A 25,830-nucleotide genomic window follows, 5' to 3' on the forward strand; every position below is an offset into this window, starting at 1 on the left:
CAGGAGGTGCTCCGGCACAGCCGGTGGAGGTCTGGCCTCCCCATAGAGGAAAGTGCAGGGTGGTGGTGCACGGGTTGAGTGGGTGACCCGGGACCAGGGGAAGCGCCAGTTTCCCCGGAGCATCCCAGAGGAGAGGACAGATGGGGACGGCAGCCTGGCCCTGCGCCCAGCCAGGAGGGCATCTGAGCGCACGGTTGTCTGCAGGAAGTTCCGATGCCACACGAAGAGGGGTTTCCCAGGCTGCCTCTCAAAGGGCTGTGACCATGAAGTTGGCTTTAAATGCCTCAACAAACCAGCAATACATGTGACACGAAACTAATGAGTACTTTTGCCGGAGAATACAGGATGTACACTTGACCGAAGCACTAAATGTACCAAACAAAGCTTTAGAACCAGGCAGTAGATTTTGATGAAACAAAGGTGTTGTCGCTGAGAAAGGTGATTAAAACGAATTCTCTAACTGAAAGGGTGTCCAGAGGGCTCAGCCTTAACTGGGAATGAGAAGTGGGTAAGACCATGCAACGTCTCTGAAGCCTCAGTCACACGCCCTTTCGCACACCAATCAAACTAATACGTTTAAACGGCTGATTTGCCAGGCAGATGTAAGGGGCCCAGGAAAATGGCTGGGGGAACCAGCCAGCCCGGGACCACGGGTCCCCTTGGGGAGCCCACGGCGGGGAGGGGGCTGGACTCATTGCTTCGGCCCCAGGCAGCTGCTGTAGCGCCCATCCCCTCCTGGGAGGAGGGTGGCCAGCAGCTGAGGGAGCAGATGCAGTTGAGCCTGAGAAGCCACACGCCACCTCCCTGTCCACCCCCAGGACAAGGGGCCACCAGCAGTCACCCTGATGGTCTAGTTAGAAGCCACCTGCTGCCCGGATGGCCCCAGTGCCTGGGCCTCTGCAGTCCAGGGGTGAGTGAGGCGGGACCCAGCGGGTCCAGGTTTCCACGCAGCGCCAGGCAGCCTCAGTGGCTGTGTCTGCAGCCGCGGCAGCCAGACCACCTGTCCTCTGTGAGGAGGGACTGGGCGCTGGTGCTGTCAGACCCTCCAGGAAACTCTTCCCCGTGACTCTGCCTCCCACCGGAGGCCACGGAAGGCTCCGTGACTTAGTTCACTGCATCTGGATCACTAGTCACTTCCCACCAGGTGGCTTCGGGACTCCTGAGGGATATATGGCGGGCGTCAGGGAAAACCAAGGTCAGGCAGGAAGGATCAGCCGGTATGTGCCGAGTGGCTAACAAAAGAGGGGGGGACCCTGTAACCCCTGGCTCTGGGCTTCTGCTCCCTGAGGCCCAGCCCCCATCTTCCACTTAGAGGCCGGCCCACGTGAGGGGCCTATACACAGCACGATGCTGTGGAGGAGAGGGCCCATCTGGCCGCAGGACCCCTTCTCCACCTGGGTGCTCTCCTCTCTCCACCTTCCGGATCAAGGGGGGAAATTCAGCAGGGAGGGGAGTCAAGGACAGGCTGGCCCAGGACCCTGATGGCTTCGCTGGCGAGGATGGGGCCCTGCTCTCCCTGGGCGTGCAGTTCGCAGTCTCACTGGGCAGCCACAGCGAACCACGCGGGGCCTGTCAGACCCTCTGCTCAGCGCCTGCCCCGCTCCTGTCACCAGCAGCGAGGGGCCGGGGGGCTCTGTGCGGGGCTCAACTTCCGCTTCAGCCCTGACACGTCCCTCCCCTGCTGGGCACTGGCTCTGCCATCCCAAAAGGTTGGGTGGGAAAACAGACTAGAGGAACAGGACCTGGCCAAGGTGACGGGCTGAGAAGGCCGCCGTGGCCTCCGCACTAGATCCTAAGCTACGTCCATCCTCCAAGACGCGAGAACGGGCCAGGCCTACACCAGGTACTCGCTGAGGCTCTGCCCACGGTGACTGCCTGCTTCTTGCCAGTCCTAAGGTTCAACAGCAAAGTGCCTCCTCTGAGTACGCTTGGGGTGAAGAGGCAGCGAGAGGGAGGAGGGAAAGGGGAGGCGGAAGAGGCCGGCTGGGAGGTGGGCTGGGAGCAGCCGGCCCTGGTGGGGAATGCCTGCCATTCCTCAATCTGTGCCCACACAGCCGGGATCTTCCGCCCACCAGGAAAGGGAAATTGAAAGCATCCCCATCCGACCATGTGAGCATGGCCCAGGCCTGGGGATTAGAGGCCGAGCCCCTGGGGGAGGCTGGGGGCGGTGGGTGGCATGTGGCGATGCTCCTCATCAGAGGACAGGAAAGCTGCAGTTTCCTGTTTCCGGTGCTGGGGTCCCTGGGAGTGTCTCTCCTGGCAAGAGGAGGCAACAGGCAGTGCCGGTTTTATGTGGTTGGGGGGGGAGGGATCGCATGTCGGCCCCGAGATGCACAGAAGCCAGCCTGGGAGCCAGCCGGCCAGGGGCTCACGCAGAGGTCAGCGGATCTGCTGCGGAGATGGTGCCCGCCCTCTCCGCACTCACCCACCTTCCTGGCAGGTGGTGGGCTGCCAGGGTGGTGGGAAGCAGCCGGGACTTCTCTGCACTCGGCTCCAGAAGCCAGGCATCAGATTTCAAGGCCGCCTCGTTGGTTGTGAAATCGAGACAGGAGCCAGTCCCCGTTCTCTGAGCCCGTGTCCCCTGCCCAGCTCTGCCAGCCGTGGGTGCCCATGGCAGTCTCTGTGGCAGCCCCTGAGACCCCCATGGGCAGGGCCTGCTCTACCCTTGGTCCTTCCCAGCCAGCTCCGGACCCTTGTCTGGAGACCGGTCAGCATCCACAAGCAATGGGAGCCCTGATCTCTCTCTCCTGGGCCTCCTCAGCACCCAGCTGCTCTGTGACCGTGACCGGGGGCTGAGGGGGGTTAGGGGCCAGAGCCCCAGGGAAGGTCCAGGGGTGCAGGGAGAAATCCCTTTCCACGCCTGATCCAGCCTCCCCACCGTGGCTGCGCCTCCAGGCCGCTCTGCTTAGAACAAGCTTTCCCGGGCCCCACCCCAGGGACCCGAACAGGGAGTGAGGAGCTGGACAACCTCAGCACCAGGGGCCAGAGGATCAAAACCGGCCCTCAGTCCCTCCTGGCCGTGGCCCAGCCTCGTGGTAATTAGCAGAGCCTCCCTACCCGCCCTGGGGAGGCCGCTGCCAGGGACCACCAGCGAGGTAATGCGGTGCAGCTGCCGGCGGAACGGCCTTGCTGGGTCAGAGGCCGCCTGGGAGAGGCCGGGGCAGGAGATGAAGTGATCCGGGAGCTTCAAGGCAATGCCCACCCCCTCGGGGGACCCAGGGAATAGGCCCGTCTGATCGCGGACCAGAGCCTGCCTTACAGAAGAGGCTCCCAGAAGAATTTCTGACCCTGAGAGGTCACGAGTGAGGGACCTTCCCAGGCGGGAACTGTGGCTGCGCCCTTCCCCATGTGCGGCCACCCCCACATTTCAAACGCCGAGTGTGCAGGCAGCTGCTCTCCCAGTCCGGCTGGGAGATGAAAGGCCTTGCTCATCTCCGTGAGGGCTCGCCAAGATCGCTGCCGGCTTAACTCGGCAGGCTCTGCCCCGCTGTCCTCCGACGGGAACAAAGGGGGAGTGGCAGCACTCCGGGAGCGCAGGCCAGCTGCTGGGGGCTCACGTGCCCCGTCACAGCGCTGGGCGGTGGCCGGTTCTCTCCAGGGGTCAACCGCAGGGCACACGCTGTGTAGCTGGTGACCCCGTCGGTTTCCCATCAACCCCAAGCCTAAGGCCAGGCGGCTGGAAATGATATTCAGTCTCCAGGGGACCGACTGACGTGCCTTTGCAAGGAGTGCCTTGAGTCTAGTCCCCAGATGACCTTTACTCACTTTTTCAAGGGCTCAACCACCGTCTTCTGAATCTGGTTCACCTGTCGGGAGAAAAACCCAATGATATCAAAACCCAATGATACAAAGGGCCAGGCTCTTCCTAAAGGGGAGGCTCCAGCTCTTGAGAAGAGAAAGGGGACTGTCAGGGCACCCCGAGAGCCCGCAGGGAAGAGCGCCCGACAGGACAGGCAGGCGGGCCCTCCTAACTGCACTGGGGGGAGGCAGAGATGGCGACCAGAGGCCTGAAGGGCAACAGGAACCCCAGTCCTCGTCCCTGATACATCCCCACCCTCCGCCGCAGTCTGCCGAGGCCCACAAAGGCCTTACTCAGCGAGGCGGAGTGGACCTGTGTCTCCCTCATGGCCTCCCTGTGGGTGATGTGAGCTTCTGGCAGCCACGGAGAGCAGACCCCGGGAAAGAGCACCCAGGCCTCGGAGGGCAGAGGGCACCGAGAGGAGCCTGAGCCCCGTTAAGGCCTCCACGTGGGTGCTCCTCCAGATGGAAGCCATGGGATGGGGGGAGACCCGGCCCCAGGCACCTTTTCCTGGTTGAAGGCGTCCATCCGCTTCATGGCCGTGTCCAGGGCTGTCACCATGTTCAGAAAGTCCTGGTCTTGTTCGCAGAGGGGATTGGAGAGCAGGTCCAAGGATATCTTCACAGCGGATTTGGACATGGCTGTGAGAAGTCAGAGTTCAGGACCTTGTGCGGGACAGGCTTCCAAGCCTGTCACTGGGCTCCCGTCTTCCCTGCAGCCAGGGGCCTGCACCCAAGACCAGAGGCCACACAAACGACAAAGTGCCACAGAGCATAAGACACTGGTCCTTATTGGACAATGTTCACTCCCAATCACCTGATGTTCTGGATCATTCTTTTGGGCAGCTTTTCCTGCTGCAATGACAATGCTCCAAACTCTGGGTTTTAACAGACTCATCGGGGTGGGAAGCTGTAAGAAATGCAGATTTCTAGCTGCAAGGACTCTAATCAGTCATTCTGGGGGCCAGGACGTTGCCGGTCAGAAGCCTCTCCAGGCGGCTGGGAGGCGCAGTGTGCTTGGGGACCAGGGAAACACAGCATGCTGCAACAGAGCAGCAAACTTACTGTAAAGAGCCAGAGACCAGAATTCAGGCTTGGATGGCCAAATGGTTTCTGTTGCAACTACTCAACTTTTCCACAAACAATACCTAGAGAATGGGCGTGACTGTGTTCCGATAAAACTTTATTGACAAAAGAAGGCCAGGTATGCTGTAGCTAGGTAACCCTGGTTTCAATGGCACACTTACTGGAAAGGCAGTGGGGCACAATGAAGAAAGATGCCGTCGGGTAACTCAGAACTAACTTCAAAACAAATAACACACGGGCTCCAAAGGCAGCCGCTTGGCTGGCTGCACACGTAGTTTGGAGGTGCTAGGGGCCAGGAGTGAGGGCTGTCATGCTCAGACGTGCCCACGTTCTCTGGACCGCATTGGCCCGCGGCACAGCTGGCAGGAGCCAGCACTGCACCTGGCTGTGGTGGCGGCGGCGGCGGCTATGCCCAGGAAAGGGGAGAGTGGGTTCTGCCACGTGAAGACTGACCTCAGGCCACTTCTCAGGGGCATCTGTTGGACATCTACCAAGTGCACCCGAAGGTGCATCCACCTTGCCCCGCCCAGTCCAGCTCGGGCGCCATGCCACCTACCCAGGTCAGCATCGGTGCTCTTCTTCAAGTCCTTCTGCAGCTTCCTGGTCTGCTCTTCCAGCCTGCAAGGCAAGGGCACGGGCCTGGTACCTGGCATCGCCAACTGGCTCTGGTCCCCTGCCTTCCCATCTACGCGAGGGAGGCCCAACTCGGTGCTCTGGAATGCCCACCGGGGCTCTTCCCACTGACGGAAGCAAGAGGCCACGCACCCAAAGGCTACGAGTTAACGACCGTCACAGCCGTGAGCTGGGGGGCTTTTTGGCAGGTGGCGATGGAGCTGCTCCCGGCTCCTGGGGTGGCAACAGGAGCACCCACCACCGGGCAGGCAGACAAACCGTGCGGGAGTGAGACCTGGCAGAAGGCTCTTGCCATTGTCCGATCCCAGCCCCTTCCTCTGGGGTGTGACACTCACTGCTGCAGTTTTCCATACTCCCGCTCAAAGTCTCTCTCCACCTGTAATGAGAGAGAGAGAGCTCAATCATCAGAGAAATGACAACTTTGGAAAAAATCCGCCAGCCTCCAGACACTCCCTCCACACCCTCCCCACTCTGCAGAAACAACACGGTCCCGTTCGCACAGGCACTGGCAGGTCATTAGCGACACAGGGCCCCTGTGTTCCCAATTAATTAAGTGTCTGATTTAGGGCCAGAGACTCCCCTCGCGGACGTGCCAGCCAGGCAAGTACCGGCGGCTCTTGTTCCACCGCAGGGAGCGGGGCGCTGCCGGCGTTCCCTCTCTCACCCTCCCTCTGGGGACAGGCAAGCTGCTCACCATGCGACTGACGCCCAGCCGGGGAGGCAGCGGGGGCAGAGGCAAAGGTGGGTTTGAACTCCACTTCTGCCTGCCACTCAGCAGCTCTGAGGCAAGGCCCGAGCAAGTCACCTCCACGGCCACAGGCCGAGGTTCCTCCTGGTCCTGCCTGCCAGCTCCACGGTAGATCAAGAAAGACCATGTACCCACGCTCTGTGTGCTGGGATGTACCAAACACAAATACCACACTACCGACTCCGGCCTGCCTCCCTAACTTCCTGATTACTTAGTGGTCAGATTTCCCGGGCCAGCAATGTTTAAATCGAACGGGTGGAGTCCTGGACCTCATTCTGCCGCCTACATGCCAGGTGAGGTCAAGAAAGTGACTTGCACTTCCACGGCTGAATGTCCCCCCGTTAAAGGGGCCTCGGCCAGGGCCCTCAGGCACGTGGCCTGTGGAGTAAGTGACATCTCAGAGCCTAAAGCAGGGGCTGGCTAGAGGCTTCTCCTTCCTTCTCGTCCATGCGGCAGTACCAGGCCCTGCCTCCGTGTGGAGCCTCTGGGCTGAGCGGCTCTGAGAGGTAAGCCTGGCCACATTCACTGAGGGGAGCTCAATGCGGTTCCCCAATGCAGCCAGCAGGCAGTGCACCACGGCCTGCACTGTATGAGGAGGCCACAGGGACAGGCGGGGACAGAGGTGAAGCCGCACTATGAGCCCCCAGGCCTGTGCCCTTAGCCGTCATTCCACGACAAGGGGAAAGCTGTTTGCTGAGGAATGAAAGCCATGGCCTCGGAAAGAGGGCTTCTTGGCTGCGCCCCAAGACCTTGCCAGGACAGGCTGAAGGTCTAAATTTGCAGAAATCCTCAAAGCCACACTGCTCTTCACCTGCAGCCTTCCACCAAAGGTGCCCAGTGGAAGAGTATTGTAAGGCCCGTCAACCTCATTCTCCACGTGTGGACGTGGGTAAACTCCACAGTCCCAGAATGGCAGGACATGATTCCGGCCAATTATCTCATGTTGTACACGAGGAGAATGAAGCCAAAAGAGGAATGTAATTCACGTAAGGGCGGCTAAAATTCAGACGCCTGGTGCAGGCCTTTTATTTATTGTTTTCAAGTATGTTCATGCATCCCATAAACATTTAAAGAACACCCATTAAGTGCAATGCCTTCTGCCAGGTGCCAGGGAGACCCTGATGGACAACAGACATGGGCCCTGGTGGGGAGGATCTCACACACACACACACACACACACACACACACCTGCAAGCAGGGGAGCCCTGTGGAGGGTGAGGGGTGGGGGCGGGGGCAGTGAGGGTGATGTGGGCCCGGCTCAGCTGAGGTCCTCAGGGCACCACAGCATGTGAACTGGGAAATGTAGAAGCAGGAACACATGGTCCTTTCCTTACTTTGTGACCCTAGCATCTAGAACCCTGTACCAGGAGCAGACCCACTATTTCTCCACCCAGGAACCCATTTTCCTCATCGCCTTCCTTCTGACCCACCAAGAGCGACTCCTAAGAGAATATTCAAAACTCACTCCCATTAAAGCAGTGGTCAGCAAACTCATTAGTCAACAGAGCTGCGGTTTGCCAACCACTGCACTAAAGCCTACGTACCGATTAGAGTTTAAAGTGCTACCTCTCACAGGGGGTTGCAGTTTGACAGGAATCGGGTGACAGCTAATGGCAGGAAAGGCCTGCAGGTGGGAGCAGAGGGGCCTGCAAAGTCGGCACTGAAGCTGGCCCAGCCTTTCTCCCTCAGAGCAGGAGGGAAGGGAGGAGCTGGGAGAGATGGATAAAGCAAACTCTGACACCAGCCCCAGAGCCCACCTACCATTTGAATCTCAGTTTCTTGTCTAGAACGGGGATATTTGGCCTCACCCATGTAAATTTCAGGGGCTGACAATGAAATGGGGTAACAGCGCCAGCCTCGCCTGCTGGTTTTGCGGGTTCCCAGAAGTACATGTGGAGTGTGGGGCAGGGCGCTTGGCCCCTGGGCGGTGCTGGCCTGTTCCTCCTCCACAATGGAGTGGTGAGAGGACCACTGGGGGTGCAGACTGGTCTGGGACCCCCTGGCAGAGGAGAAGCAGAGCAAAGCATGTGGTCCACTGACAGCAAGGCACTCCTGAATTTGGCTAAGCCTGGCGTCCTATGCCCGGGGGCCTATATGGGTCCTGCCTTCATGAGACAATTTTCTTTCTTTGTTTGTCAGATGTGAGCCAGTCTTTACGTAGCAAAGATATTTCTCCCTGAAAAGATGAAATTAAAACGAAGGATGTCTTAGCCAGAATGCAGCTCTCCTAAAGATCAAGGACACGGAGGAGGTGCTCTGAGGGGAGGCGAGCGCCCGACCCCTGGGCCACAGCCCAGGGCGCTCTGCTCCAGGCCCCGCTCTGCTCCAGGCCCCGCGCTGCATGTGTGGGATGAGGAGCACCTGGGCCTCCTGGCTGGGCGGCTCAGACTTGCACAGAGAAGGACTGCAGGCTTCCAGCTGGGGTGGAGCTTTCTGGTGGATGAGAAACTCGAGGTCTCACACTGGAAGCTCAGAAGTGTGTTAGAGTGAGAGACTGGTCCTTTTACGTTATGTCCCTCAAGGTCATCTGTCAGCCTAAGAGAAGGTCATGAATGTTTCACCTCCTCGGCCCTGGAGACAGGTGTGGGCTGCTTCTATAGCTCACAGTCCCCGGGTCTCTCTCCTCCACTGGGCATAGGTCTGGGGGACAGCACCAGGACTCTGGCCCCTGAGAAGGGGAATAAAGGGACACATGGCAGTTTCATTCCAAGGTCTATCCATTCTGAGGGGAAGAGCCAAACACAAAAGATCTGAACATCTTTGAATGCTTGATGCCGCTGCCAAAAAGGCAGCTGGACCGCCGTCAAGAATGCGAGTGCAAACACATGTGCACGACTGTCAGCGGGTCAGAGCGGGTGGGGTGGGTGGCGAGGTTAGCTCCAGGAGAGCCAAGCCCAGGACGGCTCAGGGTGGCGGGAGGGGCCGCACAGCTCCCTGCAATCTCCCCCACTCGGGTCAGGCTGGCACCTGCAGGAGCTCAGTTCTTGTTAACTGAGAGAATGGGCCGAGTTCCCAGCCAAACCTATGCTCCTTCAGTGACAAGAGGCCAGCCGAGAGGGCCCTCTGGATCCGCCAGCTGCTCGGGGAAGCAGCGGCCCATGGCACGGTGCCACAGGACAGGAATGAGGCTCAGGCTCCTCATGCTACAAGGACATCTTCCTCAAGCGGAGGCTCTCTCTGCCTGATGTCACAGAGCGCCCGCCTCGCCAGGGACTGAGGTGTGTGCTTCCCCTGGTGGGCGCCCGGGAACCTGCCTCTGAGAGCTCCCCAGCCTCCCAGGCGGTGGGGGGCAGGGCAGTTTCTTCTCGCAGCGCCAAGATGCTCCAGCTCCTCTATGGGACCGGGGGAGGGAAGGGACCAGGCAGACGGTGAGGACGGGGAGGTGGGGGACCTTCCTTTGCAGTCCCACTGGCCAGCGCCTGCAGAGAACGTGCCGTTCCAGCTGGAGCTGTGACAATGATGGAGTCTGGGCACATGAGCCGGAGAGGGCAGACACATAATGCTCTCTTTGTGTCTGACAGTTGAGTGTCTTGAGCCAAAAACCTCCTGAAACTCCCTGAAGATAACATGAACATTTCTTCCCATGACAGGGTGCCGTGACTTCCAATACCCCAGGCAGCCCATCTGCCTCCCGCCCCGAGAGTGCCTGGGCGAGAACAACAGGGTGCGTCACACTGCTGGGGGCTGAGATAACGCACAGCCCCGGTGGCGTGCGGGGCGGGAGGCGTGGCAAGTGGAGAACAGGACTCTGGAGAGGCAGGGTCTTGAGGCAGACACGTTAGTGAACCTGGGAGTTGAGGAAGCAATACTCTATTCCCGCCAACACTGCACCAGGGACGCCAGCTACTGGGACCGTCGGAGCACTCGGGCGTTTATCAACCTGCCTCTCTGCCTGCAGTGCAGTTAGTGTTTATTGAGGCCTTACCATGTGCCAGACACTGCGTGAAGTACTGCACAAGCATCATTTCACGTGAGACTCGTTAGCACCAAGGGCTTAGGTCCTGGCATCACCCTCACTTTACAGAGGAGAAACGGAGCCTCACGAAGGTAAGGGCCTTGCCTGAGGTCCCACACAGCGTGCCAGAGCCAGGATGGGGATCCAGGCCGGGAGTCTGGCTTCTTACCCGCTACTCAAAGCCCAGATGGTGCAGGAGAGCTGATGCCACAGTTCGAGGACCACAGTTTCATCCCCAGCAAGACGGTGCTAGGAAGGGGCGAGGGAGCCACGGCCCACAGGCCACATGGGCGCAGAGGGTTTTCTCAGCTCGTGCACCTGCCCTCCCCTGCGGAGTCCCTGCCACTCTTCAGACTAAAACACCCACCTATCTGCCTGTCAACAAACTCCGGCAAAGCAGCCAGAAGCTGCATTCTACTCTCCTGTGGAGAACAAGGCCATCTCGATAAAGGCTGGGGCGTTGAGAGGACTTTTGTTTGTTTTGTTTTTTGGTAGTGAGTGTTGGGAATACAAGACCCTGTTCAAAACCACTTCCCTTTCAGATCTGCCCTGGATTACACTCTGGAGGCCCACAGCCACACCTTCCCACTTCCTGCAGCCGGCCAGAGCCCAGCGCTGCACGCCCAGGTTCTCTGAGCGCCAGCCGAGCCTCCACAGATGGTCAGCTCTGCATGGGAGGTAGACTCGGAGTCTCTCCACAGCCAGCCTGTGCTTGAAAAGGGGAAGGGCCCTTTTAACACGGGCCCATTTCCTTTTCAGGGACCTAACCTTGGACTTCCCAAAGATAGAGCCATTGGCCAGGTGCTTGCTGAGCACCCTTCCTGCCAGCTGAAGCTGTATCTTCCTGGAGCTCTGAGCTCTGAGCCAGGAAGGGGAAGAGGCTATTAAGACGTGGAGGCGCGGAGAACTGCCAGGGGCTGGAATGACAGGCAAGGCCTCCCCAGGCTTCCTGGAGCTGTCACAACGAGAGAGGCTGACAATTACTGCCTCCCAGATGAAAACCAAGGGCCTCGCTCAGATTCTGGGGGAGCGGTTGCAGCGGCCGTTCTTCACTGATCCCCACACGTGAGGGGTCTTCCCAGCCTGCGTGAGGCCGCACAGCAATGGACGGGGTCCGCACGGAGGCTCGGCCTTGAGCTCCTAGTCCAGCTGGGTCAGCATTAGCTTTCCTCGCCTTCGAGAGTCACTGGCACCCGTGTCTCGGTTTCCCCATCAGGAAAACTCAGGAGGCTGGACCAGATGATCTCTAAGGCTTCCAGCTCTAACTTTCTCAGAAGCTGTGATTCCCTCTCTTTCCAATTTTGGAGATAAAATAGGGATAAATCCTGAGGGCTACAAGGAGAAAGAATTCCATTATCCCCCGTGCTGAGTGACCCTGGGTCTTGGCGAGGAATGCAGTTGACAGGGGAGACAAATGGACCTGGAGAAGCTTCTGGGACTGTCCTGCAGCCTGAGGTGGGCCGAGAGAAGGGCTGGGATGCGTCCTGGCAGGGTCCCTGTTTCAGGCTGCCTCTTAGGAACATGCGGACTGCACGCCGATCCCAGAGATGAGCAGTCAGAAGCAGTGTGTTTCTCCTCTCTTGTGGCATCTACTTCTTCCACCTCCCAGGCTGAGCCGAGGAAGGACAGTGTTACAGGAGAGGAGGTCCCTGCGAGCCCCTGCCCATGCGAGGTTCTAGAGTAGGGGTGTCAAACTCAATCAGAGAAGGGGCCAAAATCTAAAATACAGCCTAAATCGCGGGCCAAATGGTTTATTGAACAGTCATAAACTGTCATTGTGATGGAAACGCAGCGGAGTGCAGTGACGACAGTGGGGTGCGGGCCACATTGCAAGGCCTGGCTGGACGGATTTGGCCCACGGGCCTTGTGTTTGACACATGTGTTCTAGAGCTATGCCACTGAGAATGTCAAGGCCCAGGTTCTGCCTTCCCAGTCACACGCTGAGTCAACACTCTGATGCTCTGCGAAGGCCATGCGAGACAGAACTGAGTCTCAGAATGAAAGAATTGGGTTACTCACTGTTTTGGGGACAATCTGTTTCTTGGGCTGCCCAATCTTGAAAGGAATCCTATAAGACAAAGAGACAGAGAGGGATGTTAGGAGAAATGGGGAAGGATGTGGCTAAACAGAGCTGAGAAAATACAGGTAAAAAGACAATGGCAATGGCTCGCTTTCTGCCACCCGAACCACGTGCCCTGTGGGCCTAGGACCATCAGTGCCCAGGCTGGGCTCTGGGACGGTCATGCTCCCATGGACAGTGTCAGATGCAGGTCTTGGGCACCACCTTCTGCCCCAGCGCAGGAAAGGGGAGATACTATACGAACAAAGGTCACCATAAACCTTGTGTCTCAAGGACTGCAAAGTTAGAAAGTACAGGCTCACTGTTATCCTAGAACAGTGGTCAAAATATCAACGGTACGATTGAAATTTCTTTAGGGAGCCGAAAACCGACTTCTGCACATGGGCCACGAAGTTTCAATCGCACTGTACAAGCACCTGCACATGGTATTTTGTGGAAGAGCCACACTCAAGGGGCCAAAGACCTGCATGTGGCTCACGAGCCGCAGTTTGCTGACCACTGTCCTAGAAAACACGCCTAGAAAAGCATCATCCAAACCACACATCTGTATGTGCTCCACTATTCCCTTCAGAGGGACAAACTGGCTCTGAAGGGCTCCTCCTATGACTGGGAGAGATGACCCTCTGAGGGGCATTAAGGCTCAGCCGGGCTGGACTATCGATATTTCCCCTGACAACTGACAAAATCTAAACGAAGCTAACTAAGAATCTGAAATCCAGCCCAACTCTGCCTTGAAGTTGCTAGGAGGCTCTGCACCTCAGGTACTCCACTTAGAAATGGAACACGGCTTGGCAGAGGGCAGGCCATGGTCTAGGAGTCTCAACCTGAGCACTAGCCTTGGCCTCACCTCCACTGAGCAGGCTGCCCTTCGGCAGGTAACCACTGCCCTGTGCCTCAATTTTCTACTCTGTGAGGCAAGGGGGTTGAGCTCAATAATCTAGAAGCTTCCTTAAGATGTTGAAAACCTTATGATTCTAAATTCTGAGAAAAGCAGTGCAGCCAGACTAAAAAGCAAACACAGTGCAGCCCAGCAGCTATAGGCACACAGTCTTCACCCCCTTCCCGGGATCAGCTCAGGGAAGAGGCTGCAGGACAATCCTGAGGGGACAGGTCAGACCACCACTCTCACTCCGTTCAGCCTCTTCCATTCAAACCTCCCGCTCCCCGCTGCTGCCTCCACCCTGTCCACTGGGCCCCTTCCCTCTACACCCCTTCTCCTCAGCCTGGCTTCTCTTGGCCCAAAATGTTGCTAAACCCAATGGTATAATTAACCACCGATAATAACCCAGACAGTGATCTGGTTAGAGGATGGGCCAGCCTGAGTCACAGTGGTTTAAATTTAATTTCTGGAGGACATCCTGTTTATTGTTAACCCACCCCGTAATTTGGGAGTGTTAACCCTCTGGGGTCTGGCTGATTCACGTGGCTTCTGTAAACAAATCATCTCTGGTTATATAATTATTGGGGGGGAAAGGTAAGCTATGGAACTGAAAAGAGAAAAAAAATGAAATTGCCATTTCCCTTTCTTAGGCCTAAAGAGAAAAGGGTATGGACAGATGAGCTTCTTGATCCCTCCCTGGGCCCCCGTTCCCCCAAATCAGCTTACAGCTGACTGACACAATGGCTTTGGACAGTGAACAATTGCCCTCAAGGACCATTTGGGTGACAGTACAAATGAGGTCCTGGTGGCATTGAGCAAAGACCAACCCTGTGGTGCACGAAGCATGTGTGGTATAAAAAGCTCAGACCAGGAATCAGAAAGCCCATCTCTGCCTCTGACTGGTTTTGTGATTTGAACAAATTGCAATCTCTCTGGAGCTCAGTTTTTTTAAACTATGAAACACAATAGTTGGACTAGATGGTCCTTCCAGCTTATGGAAACCGAATCTCCATTCTGAGAACATGGAGTGTAGGGTGAGAACGCTGAAGAATTCTCAGAGTGGTCTTCAGGACGCTGCTAACTGGAGTCTAATACTGCAGACTAGATACCAAGAAATTAAGAACTTAAGAGTCCATTATTTGTGGAGCCACAGACTCTCTCAATCTTAATTTAGCATCACAATATTTTTAGAACTGTAAGTTACCATAGAAATGTTTCCAGTTTAAACGCTCACTTGTAGATGAGAGAGAGATCTGGAGAGGTTCAGTGACCAGCCCAGGGTCATTCTCTGACTCACAGCACAGCCAGGAATACACCACCAGGCGCTGATGTCCAGTCTAGTTTTCTCTCCACTATTCATCATTTCACACGTTCACTTGCATTTGTTATTACAGTAGCCCCTTGGTATTCGGCGGGGAGGTGGTCCAGGGCTCCCCGTGGAGACCAAAATCTGCAGATATTCAAGCCCCCCATATAAAACTGTGTAAATAGTGGCCCTCTGCATTCATGGGTTCCCAACGGTGGATGTGATTTTCAATATGCAGTTGACTGAATCCGTGGATGTGAAACCTGAATGTATGAAGCGCTGACTGTGTGTATTTTAAGAAACGGTATGTCCCTGACTGGTTTGGCTCAGTGGATAGAGCATTGGCCTCGGATTGAAAAGTCCCAGGTTCAATTCCAGTCAAGGGCATGTACCTTGGTTGCGGGCACATCCCCAGTGGAAGGTGTGCAGGAGGCAGCTGATCGGTGTTTCTCTCTCATCAATGTTTCTAACCCTCTATTCCTCTCCCTTCCTCTCTGTAAAAAATCAATAAAATATATTTTTTAAAAAAAGAGAAACAGTATGTATTCTAAAGAACACTTCATTCCTTTAAAAAGTACATCATGCTCATTAGAGAAAACTTGAGAAATACAGAAAAATATAAAAGAGAGAAGAGTGGGGGAGGAAAACCCCCAAATAGTCTACATACTCATATGTAAAAGCTAACCAAGGTTATTGGCTTGGTATTAATGTATTTTAAAAATTTGAAGAAAAAAAAAAAAAAACGAACACAAATGCGCCAAATGTTAGTAGTGGTTAACTCTAAATAGTAAGAATATGATGACTGTTTTCTTATTTTCACTCTTCATATTTTTCAAATAAACCAAAAAATTCCCTTTAGACACCCCCCCCCCGCCCCCCGTGACTATTAAACTAGCACCCGATCAGTGTCAAAAGCTTGGAAAACATGGAAAAACACAAATGGCAAATACACAATCCCCAAATAAACAGTAATATCCTAAATTTCAGTGTGTACATACATGTGTACATATGTATATATGCATATACATAAATGTTAAAAATAGAGGAAACGTATCATGAGTGTTTTTATATGCCATGTATGTTTTTATGTAGTTTTCATCGCTCTTTTAAAAGCTACCTAGTGTTTCATTATATTAGTTTATTTTATTTATACAACTTTAAAAAATGTTTTTGATTTTATTTTTATTTTATTTATTTTAAAATATATATTTTATTGATTTTTTACAGAAAGGAAAGGAGAGGGATAGAGAGTTAGAAACATCAATGAGAGAGAATCATCGATCAGCTGCTTCTTGCACATCCCTACTGGGGATGTGCCCGCAACCAAGGTACATGCCCTTGACCGGAATCAAACCTGGGACCCTTCAGTCCCCAAGCCGACGCTCTATCCACTGAGCCAAACCGGTTTCGGCTTTATTTATTTATTTATTTATTATATTTTATTGATTTTTTACAGAGAGGAAGGGAGAGAGATAGAGAGTTAGAAACATCAATGAGAGAGAAACATCGATCAGCTGCCTCTTGCACCCCGCCACTGGGGATATGCCCGCAACCAAGGCACATGCCCTTGACCGGAATCAAACCCGGGACCTTTTAGTCCCCAAGCCGATGCTCTATCCATTGAGCCAAACCGGTTTCGGCAATGTTTTTTGATTTTAGAGAGAGAGGAAGGGAGAGGAAGAGAAGAAACATTGATGTGAGAGAGAAACATCGATTGAACCAGCGATCTTCCAGAGTACGGGATTATGCTCCAACAAACTGAGCCACACTGGCTAGTTTTATTTTTGTAATTCACATTACTTACTGGTGGTCACTTCAACGGTTTCAAATTTTCCTTCTATTATAAACAAAATTAATAGCTAAATCTTTGTGCATCTCAAGGATTAGTCACATATGATAAACGCTCATAATTGAAAATGCTGATCTCTGAACGCATAATAATCTGGCCACTCAGTGTATATATATCCTATTTAATCTAAGGCAATATGCAAATTGTCCCCTTGACCAGGAGTTCGACCAGCAGGCAGGCCAGCCAACCACCCATATCTCCTCCCCCTGGACAGGTTGGCCGGACCCTACCCATACACAATTCATGCACACCCTGCCCCCCCCCCCCCTACTTATATATATATTAGAGGCCCGGTGAAATTCATGCTTGGGGGGAGGTTTCCCCCCTCAACCCAACTGGGACCCCTCTCTAATCTGGGACCCATCAAGGGATTGGGCCTAAACTGACAGACATCCCTCTCACAATCCAGGACTGCTGGTTCCTAACTGCTCACCTGACTGCCTGCCTGCCTGATTACCCATAACTGATCCCCTGCAGGCCTTGTCACCCACAACTAACCACCTACTGCCTAGTTACCCTTAACTGCCCTCCTGCCAGCCTAGTCGCCGCTTACTAGCCCCTCCCCACCTGCTGGCTTGGTTGCCCCTAACTTCCCCCCTGCTGGCCTGGTCACCCCATGCAGCCTGCTGCTCAGTTGTTACTGTGAGGGTGTCCTGAAAAATTTGCATATTACCTTTTTATTAGAGTACCCCCTCCCCCCACACACACTCTGAGTGGCCAGGTTATGATCTTTAAACATATAATAATCTGTGTGTTGGCTGGCCTGTCTGCTGGTCAAACTCCTGGTCAAGGGGACAATTTGCATATTAGCCTTTTATTATATAGGATATACACTGAGTGGCCAGATTATTATGCGTTCAGAGATTATAATAATCTGGCTACTCAATGTATACATGTTCAAGGCTTTGCTGTATTTGCCAATTGCCTTAGAGACAGACTGAAACAGTTTGTGTTTCTTAAAAGACAGAAGTAGTTAACATTTTACCACCAGCCTCTGGCCTGTTTAATCAGGATTTCTTCCTGACTTGGGGTTTGCCTTTATCCTTTGGACAATGAGTGTTTATGTACAGAAGCTTTTGTTGAGTACGAAAACAAATCTAGACAATTTATCTTTTCCTTTATAATTTCTTCTTTTGGTGTAATCACACTGAGAAAGGCCTGCCTCTTCCACCTCAGCATAAAAATTCACTTATACTTATTATTTTTTTTAATCCTCACCTGAAGATATTTTTCCATTGATTTTTGGAGAGAATGGAAGAGAGAGGGAAGGACAGAGAGAAATGTTGATGTGAGAGAAACACATTGATTAGTTGCCTCCTGCACACACCCCAACCAGGCCCTGGGCCAGCGAGGAGCCTGCTACTGAGGTGCGTGTGTGCACTTGACCAAAATCAAACCCAGGATGTGCCAACCCTCTATCTACTGAGCCAAACCAGCTAGGGCTACTTTATTACTTTTATGATTTCCTTTTATTGATCTAAGTTTTACTTTTATCAGACTTATACATGTGAATAGTTTAATAAGGCACCAGGCTTTGTTAAGTAAAACATTAGGCTCTAGGCCAGGGGTGTCGAACTCAATCAGAGAAGGGGCCAAAATCTAAAATCCAGCCTAAATCGCGGGCCGAATGGTTTACTGAACAGTCATAAACTGACAATGTTAACCAGAAATGTGAATTTAAAATGAGTGGAACAATCTTTTCCTTAACAGTGCTGTTAACCAACTCACATGCTATCAAGCAAAACAGTAATATTGGTATCAAGCAAAACAGTAATATTGGAATGTACCTAAAATGCTCATTGTTTTGTTTTCTGGCTAGATGTCTGACACCGTTTTCCCCGGATCAATGAGTCAATGTTCGGTTTTATTTCTTGGGCTGTAGCAACCCGCAAAACAGCATGGAGGTTGTCATCGGTAATGCGTGATCTGTGCTTGTTTTTGTTCAGATTCATTATTGAAAACATCTGTTCACAAAGATAGGTGCTCCCGAACATGGATAGAATACGGGCAGCATGAAGTCGGAGCTCTGGCATTGAGTCAGGGGGCAGTAGAGGGTAGAAGTCCTCAATTTCAACATCCTGAAACCTTGATTTCAGGCCACTGTCAGACTGAAGCTCGATTATCTCCATCTGAAGGTGATGGGGCACATTGTTGACATCAACTGTAAAAGGATTGGCAAAGATGTCAAAGCCTGAGTGCTGTGTTCTAAAGTCAGAGAAGCGCCGCTCAAATTCACTTAGTAAACAGCTAACTTTGGTAGCCAGCCGACTGCAAGGAAAAGTACCAGAAATAGTGGTTGAGATACTCAAACTAACGGGAAAGTGGGCAAGATTGTCCTGTTCCAGTTGGGACTTCCATAGTTGAAGTTTACGCTGGAATGCTGTGATCATGTCAGACATCTTCGTGATGACTTGTTTGCGTCCCTGCAGATTCAGATTCAGTTGGGCGAGATGCTCAAATATGTCACACATCATAGCAAAATCACATAGCCAGGCGGGATCCGACAGTTCAGGCAAGGGCTTTCCTTTACTTTCCATGAAAAGAGCAATTTGTTCTCTGAGCTCAAAAAATCTTTTGAGGACTGCGCTCTTGCTCAGCCATCTTACTTCTGTGTGGTATGGCACGTCTCCATGCTCTGCACCCACCTCCTGTAAAAACTGCTGGAACTGGCGATGATTCAGGCCACGTGCCTGTATAAAGTTAATAGTTTTAATGACTGTGGTCATTATGTCATTCATGTCCAGAACTTTTCCACACATAGCCTCTTGGTGGATAATGCAATGATAAGTAATCAAGGGTGTGTGGCAGTGACTTTTTTGCATTCTTTCCTTCATTAGTCCAACCAAGCCTTTCTTTTCTCCGCACATTGAAGGTGCGCCATTGGTAGTTAGCCCCACCAACTTTTCCCAGGGTAATTTAAAATTATTTATAGATTTCTCCACAGCCTCAAATATATCTCTACCAGTCGTCGTCCCATGCATGGCAGCTACATCCAAAAGTTCCTCAGTGACAGAGAGGTCGGTCTTCGTAGCACGTATAAAGATGGACAGCTGCGCTGAATCAGTGTTGTCTGTGCTTTCATCGATAGCAAGTGAAAAAGCGAGATAACTGCATGCCTGTTCGGCCAGCTGTGATGATAGATTTCCTGAGAGTTCTTGAACTCTATCTGCAATGGTGTTTCTTGACAAACTGACATTTTGAAAACTCTGTATCTGGTCTGGGCATACTTGCTCACACACTTTTAGCATGCATTGCTTCAAAAAGGCACTCTCTGAAAAACACCTTGAAGTACGGGCAATTTCTTCAGCCACTATAAAGCTTGCCTTCACTGCAGCATCATTTTTCGCTGTAGCCTTTGTAAACATTTGCTGCTGTGATTGTAGTTTGCCTTTTAGTTCTTTAACAATTTTATGCTTTTCTTCCAAAGTATATTTGCCATACTTAACATTATGTTTGGTGTCAAAATGACGACGTATATTGTACTCTTTCATCACCGACACTGTCTCATAACACAATATACACACTGGTTTGCCCTCTCTAAGCACAAACATTTATTCATTTTCCCATTTGTCATTAAATTGTCTGCCTTCACCGTCAACTTTTCTTTTCCTGGACATTTTGGGATCAATATTGGCAGTAAAAGATGTAGTTTATTGGAAATCTGCGTTAGAAGGAAAAAGTTGAAAACTGCACAGGGATAGCTTGATTTGGCAGATGGAGTGGAGAAAAAAAAAGTCAGTCAATAAATGCCTGGCTGGGTACAGATAGCAGATTCTGTTGCGATTTTTATGCCTGCACTTTATGCCAGGAACTGGCAGCTTCTGCTGTGTATTTTTTATGCCCGCACACTCACTCTCTCCTCTGCTCTGCCACCTGCACAACCACATCGGATGCCGGACTATAGGTCATGCCTCCTGAATCTCGCGTGACTTGTTATCTATGCGCATGCGTAATAGATAGCAAGTACGGCAGCCGGTGAGGCGGCCAGCGAGATCACAAGCCTCCTATGTCACCGCGCGTGATTGCGATGGAACGCAGCGGAGTGCAGTGATGACAGCGCGGTGCGGGCCACATTGCAAGGCCTGGCGGGCCGGATTTGGCCCGCGGGCCTTGTGTTTGACATGTGTGCTCTAGGCCACTGGTTGCCAACTGGTGGTCTGTGGACCAATGGTGGTCCGTGAGGTCCGAAAGGCTGGTGACAGCTGCTCTCGGCCTCTGAACCTCATTGCTGAGACAAGTACTTCATTGGCTCTGTGTTTTCATTTATTTATTTATTTATTTATTTATTTAAAAAAAATAAATTTTATTGATTTTTTACAGAGAGGAAGGGAGAGACAGAGAGAGCTAGAAATGTCGATGAGAGAGAAACATCGACCAGCTGCCTCTTGCCCACACCCCCCACTGGGGATGCGCCCACAACCAAGGTACATGCCTTGTCCGGAATCGAACCTGGGACCTTTCAGTCTGCAGACTGATGCTCTACCTCTGAGCCAAACCGGTTTTGGCGGCTCTGGGTTTTTAGTTGGCACCTTTGCATCTCCACATAAAAATGCTTGTATTGCTACTTCATGAGTGTTAAGTTTTAAGCATTAGTTATTTATCTTTTATTTTGGAAGAGGAAGACTTAACTAAACAAAGAAATCTCTTTACAATCTCCACCTCTGTAACACAAAGGCACACTGGCAACTCTCCTTCTTCTCAATATAGTCTACACTAATAAAAGAGAAACATGCAAATTGACCGTCACTTCACGACACCCACCAAAACAATCAGGAGTATGCAAATTAACCTGACAAAGATGGCGGCAGCCCTGCCCCCCAGCCACTCTGGGCCTCTAGGCAGCACACATGCAGGTGTGGAGCGGCTGGGTGGGACAGGATGCCTGCTATGAGGGGGAGGGCAGGGGTGGAGGGAGTTACAGGAGTAGTGCTCCAGCTGGAGAGAAGACGGAAGGCCCTGGCCAGAGCAAAGGCCTGGGTCCTGGGTGCCAGAGGAAGGCCTACTGCACCTATCTTCGTGCAACAGGCCTCTAGTTTATTATAATTTGGTTAGGGCAATACTAAGTAAACTATTAGGAGCCTAATGGGATGCATTTTCCTTCCTGCACACAGCAGCCAGCAGATTGTTCAGCTCAGCCAAACCTTCAGAAGACTGCAGTTCTGTCTGATGCATTGAATTGTAACCTCCAGAGTTTCCAAGCCAGATCCCCCAGACTCTTCCACATTCTTGACCAACAGAAACTGGTACTGTTTTGAGACACTAAACTGTGGGGTAATTTGTTACACAGCAATATATAACTAGTAGCATTGCATAATGTTTTGCTTTCATTACAATAATTGTCACTTTTCTTTCACATGCTTAATTTTCTATGTTTTTACCCCTAATTCCATCTCGGTTATCTAAGTCTACTCCCAATACATTAATTTCTATCAGTTATTCTATGTATCTCCACTTTGGCCTGCTCCACCTTCAGTGGTTCACCTCCACTTGATGTACAGCAGGCATCCTGGGCTTCCCTCCTTACCTTCCTCACATTAGTTCCTTTTGCCTCTCTCCCATGAATTTTGATACCTGGATTCCATGTCTTCCTTCCTTGATTTACTCTTCATTTAAGTGGAGAAAAAGTGTGTGCGAGGTAATTTTTAAGACTTTGCATACTGAAATGCTTTTATTCTACTGTCACACTAGTTTGCCTGGGTATAAAATTATAGGCTGGACATGATTTCTTTCAGAATCTCAAAGGCATTGTTCCCCTGGCTTCTCATTTCCCAGTACTGCTGTGGTTTTCATCTTTTTGTGTGACCTGCTTTTATTTTCTTTATGCAAGCTTGTTGGTTCATATGCTCATGTACTTGTGGGTCTAATTTCACCCATTGTCCTGCGGTGCTCAACAGGACTCTTTCAATTTGGCAATTTACAAGTTAGTTCTGGGATTGAAAAACCACAAAACACCTTTGTTTTTGTGCTCTGTTTCTTATTTCTGAAATTCTTATAATTTTGATGCTGACCCTCTTGGGCTTGTCCTCTATTTTTTCAGTGTTTCCTTATTTCCTTATATTTCTAAAGAGTTGTTCATTTCTATCATATTTTTAATTTCCAAGAGCTCTTTTTTAGTATGTCCTTTTTTAAGATATTGTTTTTATTTCATGGATGCCTTACCTGAGGCTCTTAATGATAGCTTTACAAAAGTTTCTTCTTCCTTTATATTCTGTTTTCCTTCAAGTTACTTTTAATTTTTTATGTTTTAGTCTCCACTTTTCATACTTGACACTTCACTTGGATGTGTGGCAATTACTGGTTATCTGCTCGTATATATGATTGGGGGGAAAATCTGACTAGAAGCTGTGAATAGGTGAATAATTACTGTCTATTGTGTAGGGCAGTAGTTGGCAAACTCATTAGTCAACAGAGCCAAATATCAATAGCACAACGATTGAAATCTCTTTTGAGCACCAAATTTTTTAAACTTAAACTTCTTCTAATGCCACTTTTTCAAAATAGACTCACACAGGCTGTGGTATTTTATGGTAGAGCCACACTCAAGGGGCCAAAGAGCCCCATGTGGCTCGAGAGCCGCAGTTTGCTGACCATGGGTGTAGGGTAATCTGAGCAGTTTTGTGGGGAACCCTGATGTCAGTGTCTAGTCTTTTCTCCTGGGCAGGTACAATTCCCTAGAGAAGATTCTTCCACTCTTTTGACTTGGGAATAAAGGCCCAGCTCAGCAATCTGGGAGCTTAGCGAGAACAAGAGGTTCTGTGTGTTCGTATGTGTGCACACCGCATGCATTCATTCTTCACCCTTCAGAACAGGAGTCCTGCCCTCAACTGTGCTTCAAGTGGGTCTGGGTTTTGTGGGCCTGAAGCTTATACAACTTTGCATGGCCTCTTAATGCAAAATTACAAATATAAAAATAGGCATGAAAGTGATTGTTTATTTAGACAGAGAAAAGAGCATAATAAATTACAAGTTATAAAAGCTGACAACAGGAACATCAGAAAATCAAGAATAACCTAATATTTTTTTTATTAATCATCTGCCTGACACACCTCTATATTTATTTCCCTGTATTTTTTGGCTGCAAAGCCTATGATTGCCTCTTCATGTGACACAGAGTTGGTTAACACCATTTTCTTAGAGAAAAAAGACAGTAATTTGGACAACCTCTAGTATGGTTGACTGAAATTTGTTTTCTACTACTGACAGTTTAGAAAAGTTTTCCCCCCCAGCTTATTGATAATATGTAAACAATATAAACTTTAGGATTGCTGTAAAATTTAGGATAATCTCATGTTTCTTTCATAAATAGGCTCAGATTTCAGGATACATTTCAGGTTTTCTTGCATGGTGACTAATCTTAATGCTCTCTGAATGAGTAACCAGTTTGCCACTGCTGTCCTTGTAGGAGAGTGCATCATAGATCAAGGCTTCTTCACTATGCCTTCCATGTTCAATCCACCAGGAACTTGCATGTTTTATCAATGTGTTCTATGATTTGCTCCTCCTCTTTGTTGGCTTATCAAACAATCATCACTTCTATTTAAAATTGATTTCATTCTCTTTATTTCTAGCTTTTGATACAATTCAAAAATATTTTGTTGTACTTAACGAGATTTCAGAACATCTACTGATTTAATGGCTCATCTCTGTCATTTCTGTTTTGTGTCCCATTATTTTTTTATCCAATTTCCCCCTTAGTTTTAAAATAAATTTAAAGATGGCCCAAAATGGTATACTCTTTGTGTATTTCCAACTCAGGAATCTGTAATTTCTCACTTGTTTCCTCAACTTTTCTAAAAATGCTTTTACAAATTACAGATAAAACAGCATATTCACAATTCAACCCCACCCCTGCGCCATCCTCCAAAAGGCACAGGCCATTCCAAAGCAGCCTGACCTCAGCAGGAGGAAGAGAAGGCAGAGGTTTTAACTGAGAGGAGTATAAATACATTCTGAAGTTTACAAAAACAGAGGACCTTATGAACACACAGCCAGGGTTCCCTCCAGGGCCCTGGGAAAGGCTTATGCAAGCAAGGGGCCATGAAGGTTAAGCTTTATTAGTGTCACACAGTATATCTACCTTTGTGTGCCCTACGACAGAAACTACGTTTCACACTCTCCAGGGGAGTCCCTTCATTATTGTGCTCAGAGGAGGCAAGGACAGTCTCCCAGTGAAATAGGGTTTGGGAGGAGATGGTAGGGTTCTGAATTTAATCATGAACAGCTTCCAACCAGTCTTCCTGAATTGAATGCTCCGCTCACCCCACTTCTATAGGCACCTGGTGCCATCAATTCTTGAACCTTTGAGAATTCAGTGGTGTAAGTTGGATGACTCCTAATTTTTCTAAATGCCAGCTTAGGCTTTGGTTTTCTTGAAACTGCTAAGTCAGTTATCTCATGTAAGTGCATTCCAGTTCCCAAATGTTGTTGATGTAACTTCTATTCTCCCTAATTTTGCAGACTTATGCCTGTATTTATATTTAAATATTTTTATTGATTTTTAGAAAGGGAGAAAGAGAAACATCGATGTGAGAGCAGAACATTCATTGGCTACCTCCTGCACGCCCCCCTCACTAGGGATCGAACCCGCAACTCCGGCATCTGCCCTGACCAGGGATCAAACCAGCAACCTTTCTGAGGCACAGGATGATATCCAACCAAGCCACACTGGTCAGGGTTATTTATGCCTTAAAAAAATCTCTTCCAGCCGAGACCGGTTTGGCTCAGTGGATAGAGGTCCTGGGTTCGATTCCGGTCAAGGGCATGTATCTTGGTTGCGGGCACATCCCCAGTAGGGGGTGTGCAAGAGGCAGCTGGTTGATGTTTTTCTCTCATCGACGTTTCTAACTCTCTATCCCTCTCAATTCCTCTCTGTGTAAAATCAATAAAATATATATTAAAAAAAAAAATCTCTTCCAGAAAGGAATTAAAAAAAAAAAAAATCTCCTTATTGGGTTTCTTGTTGGATTTGTGAGGGAGATAAATTAGATGTAGGTATTCTATCTGTCATCTTCACTCAGAATCTGGTGTATTAAGATTTTAAAATAACAGTATTGAGATGTAATTCATATGACTTAATAGTCATGCTTTTAAAGTGTACAATTTGGTTGTTTTTAGCATATTCAGAGAGTTGTGCAACAATCACCACTATCTAACGTCAGAACATTTTCATCACCTCCAAAAGAATTCCGTATCTATTAGCTGTCACTCCCACTTCCCTCCTCCCCAATTAGTCTACCTTCTGTCTATGGATTTCCCCTTCTGGACATTTCATACAAATGGAACTATATAATACCAGAGGCCTGATGTACAAAATTCGTGCAAGGGTAGGCCCTCCCAGCCCCGGCTGCCTTGGCCCTCGCCTTCATCCGGACAGTCCTTCTGCTGTCTAATTAGCATCTTAGCTATTTGTTATATTGGATGTAGCCTTTTACTTAGCAAATGTTTTCAAGAATTATCCATGCTGGCAGGCACCTGGGACCCAGGCTTTCCTTGCAG

General features: G+C 50.5%; 1 protein-coding gene and 1 long non-coding RNA gene across 5 annotated transcripts in view; one reads left to right on the top strand and one right to left on the bottom strand.

The window, feature by feature from the left end:
* The window catches only part of LOC123652881, a 15,728-nt gene extending 3,833 nt beyond the window's left edge, over positions 1–11,895 (top strand). Inside the window, exon 3 of the long non-coding RNA XR_006742431.1 lies at positions 11,093–11,895. This is a non-coding gene — a long non-coding RNA (uncharacterized LOC123652881). The remainder of the gene's footprint in view (positions 1–11,092) is intronic.
* BIN3 (bridging integrator 3) overlaps positions 1–25,830 on the bottom strand; it is a 46,721-nt gene that overhangs the window by 6,336 nt on the left and 14,555 nt on the right. Inside the window, exons 2-6 of one of the 4 annotated variants that reach the window (XM_036450357.2) lie at positions 12,240–12,288; positions 5,853–5,893; positions 5,441–5,502; positions 4,304–4,440; positions 3,766–3,806 (exon numbers count right to left, since the gene is read on the bottom strand). In XM_036450357.2, the coding sequence (XP_036306250.1) occupies positions 3,766–3,806; positions 4,304–4,440; positions 5,441–5,502; positions 5,853–5,893; positions 12,240–12,288 (330 nt within the window). Of the gene's footprint in view, positions 1–3,765; positions 3,807–4,303; positions 4,526–5,440; positions 5,503–5,852; positions 5,894–12,239; positions 12,289–25,830 lie in introns of those variants that run through there. The other 3 variants (XM_036450358.2, XM_045585900.1, XM_036450359.1) reach the window with 3 other exon arrangements.

This window comes from Pipistrellus kuhlii, unplaced genomic scaffold (genome assembly GCF_014108245.1).
Source record: "Pipistrellus kuhlii isolate mPipKuh1 unplaced genomic scaffold, mPipKuh1.p scaffold_m20_p_21, whole genome shotgun sequence".
Lineage (NCBI taxonomy): Eukaryota > Metazoa > Chordata > Mammalia > Chiroptera > Vespertilionidae > Pipistrellus > Pipistrellus kuhlii.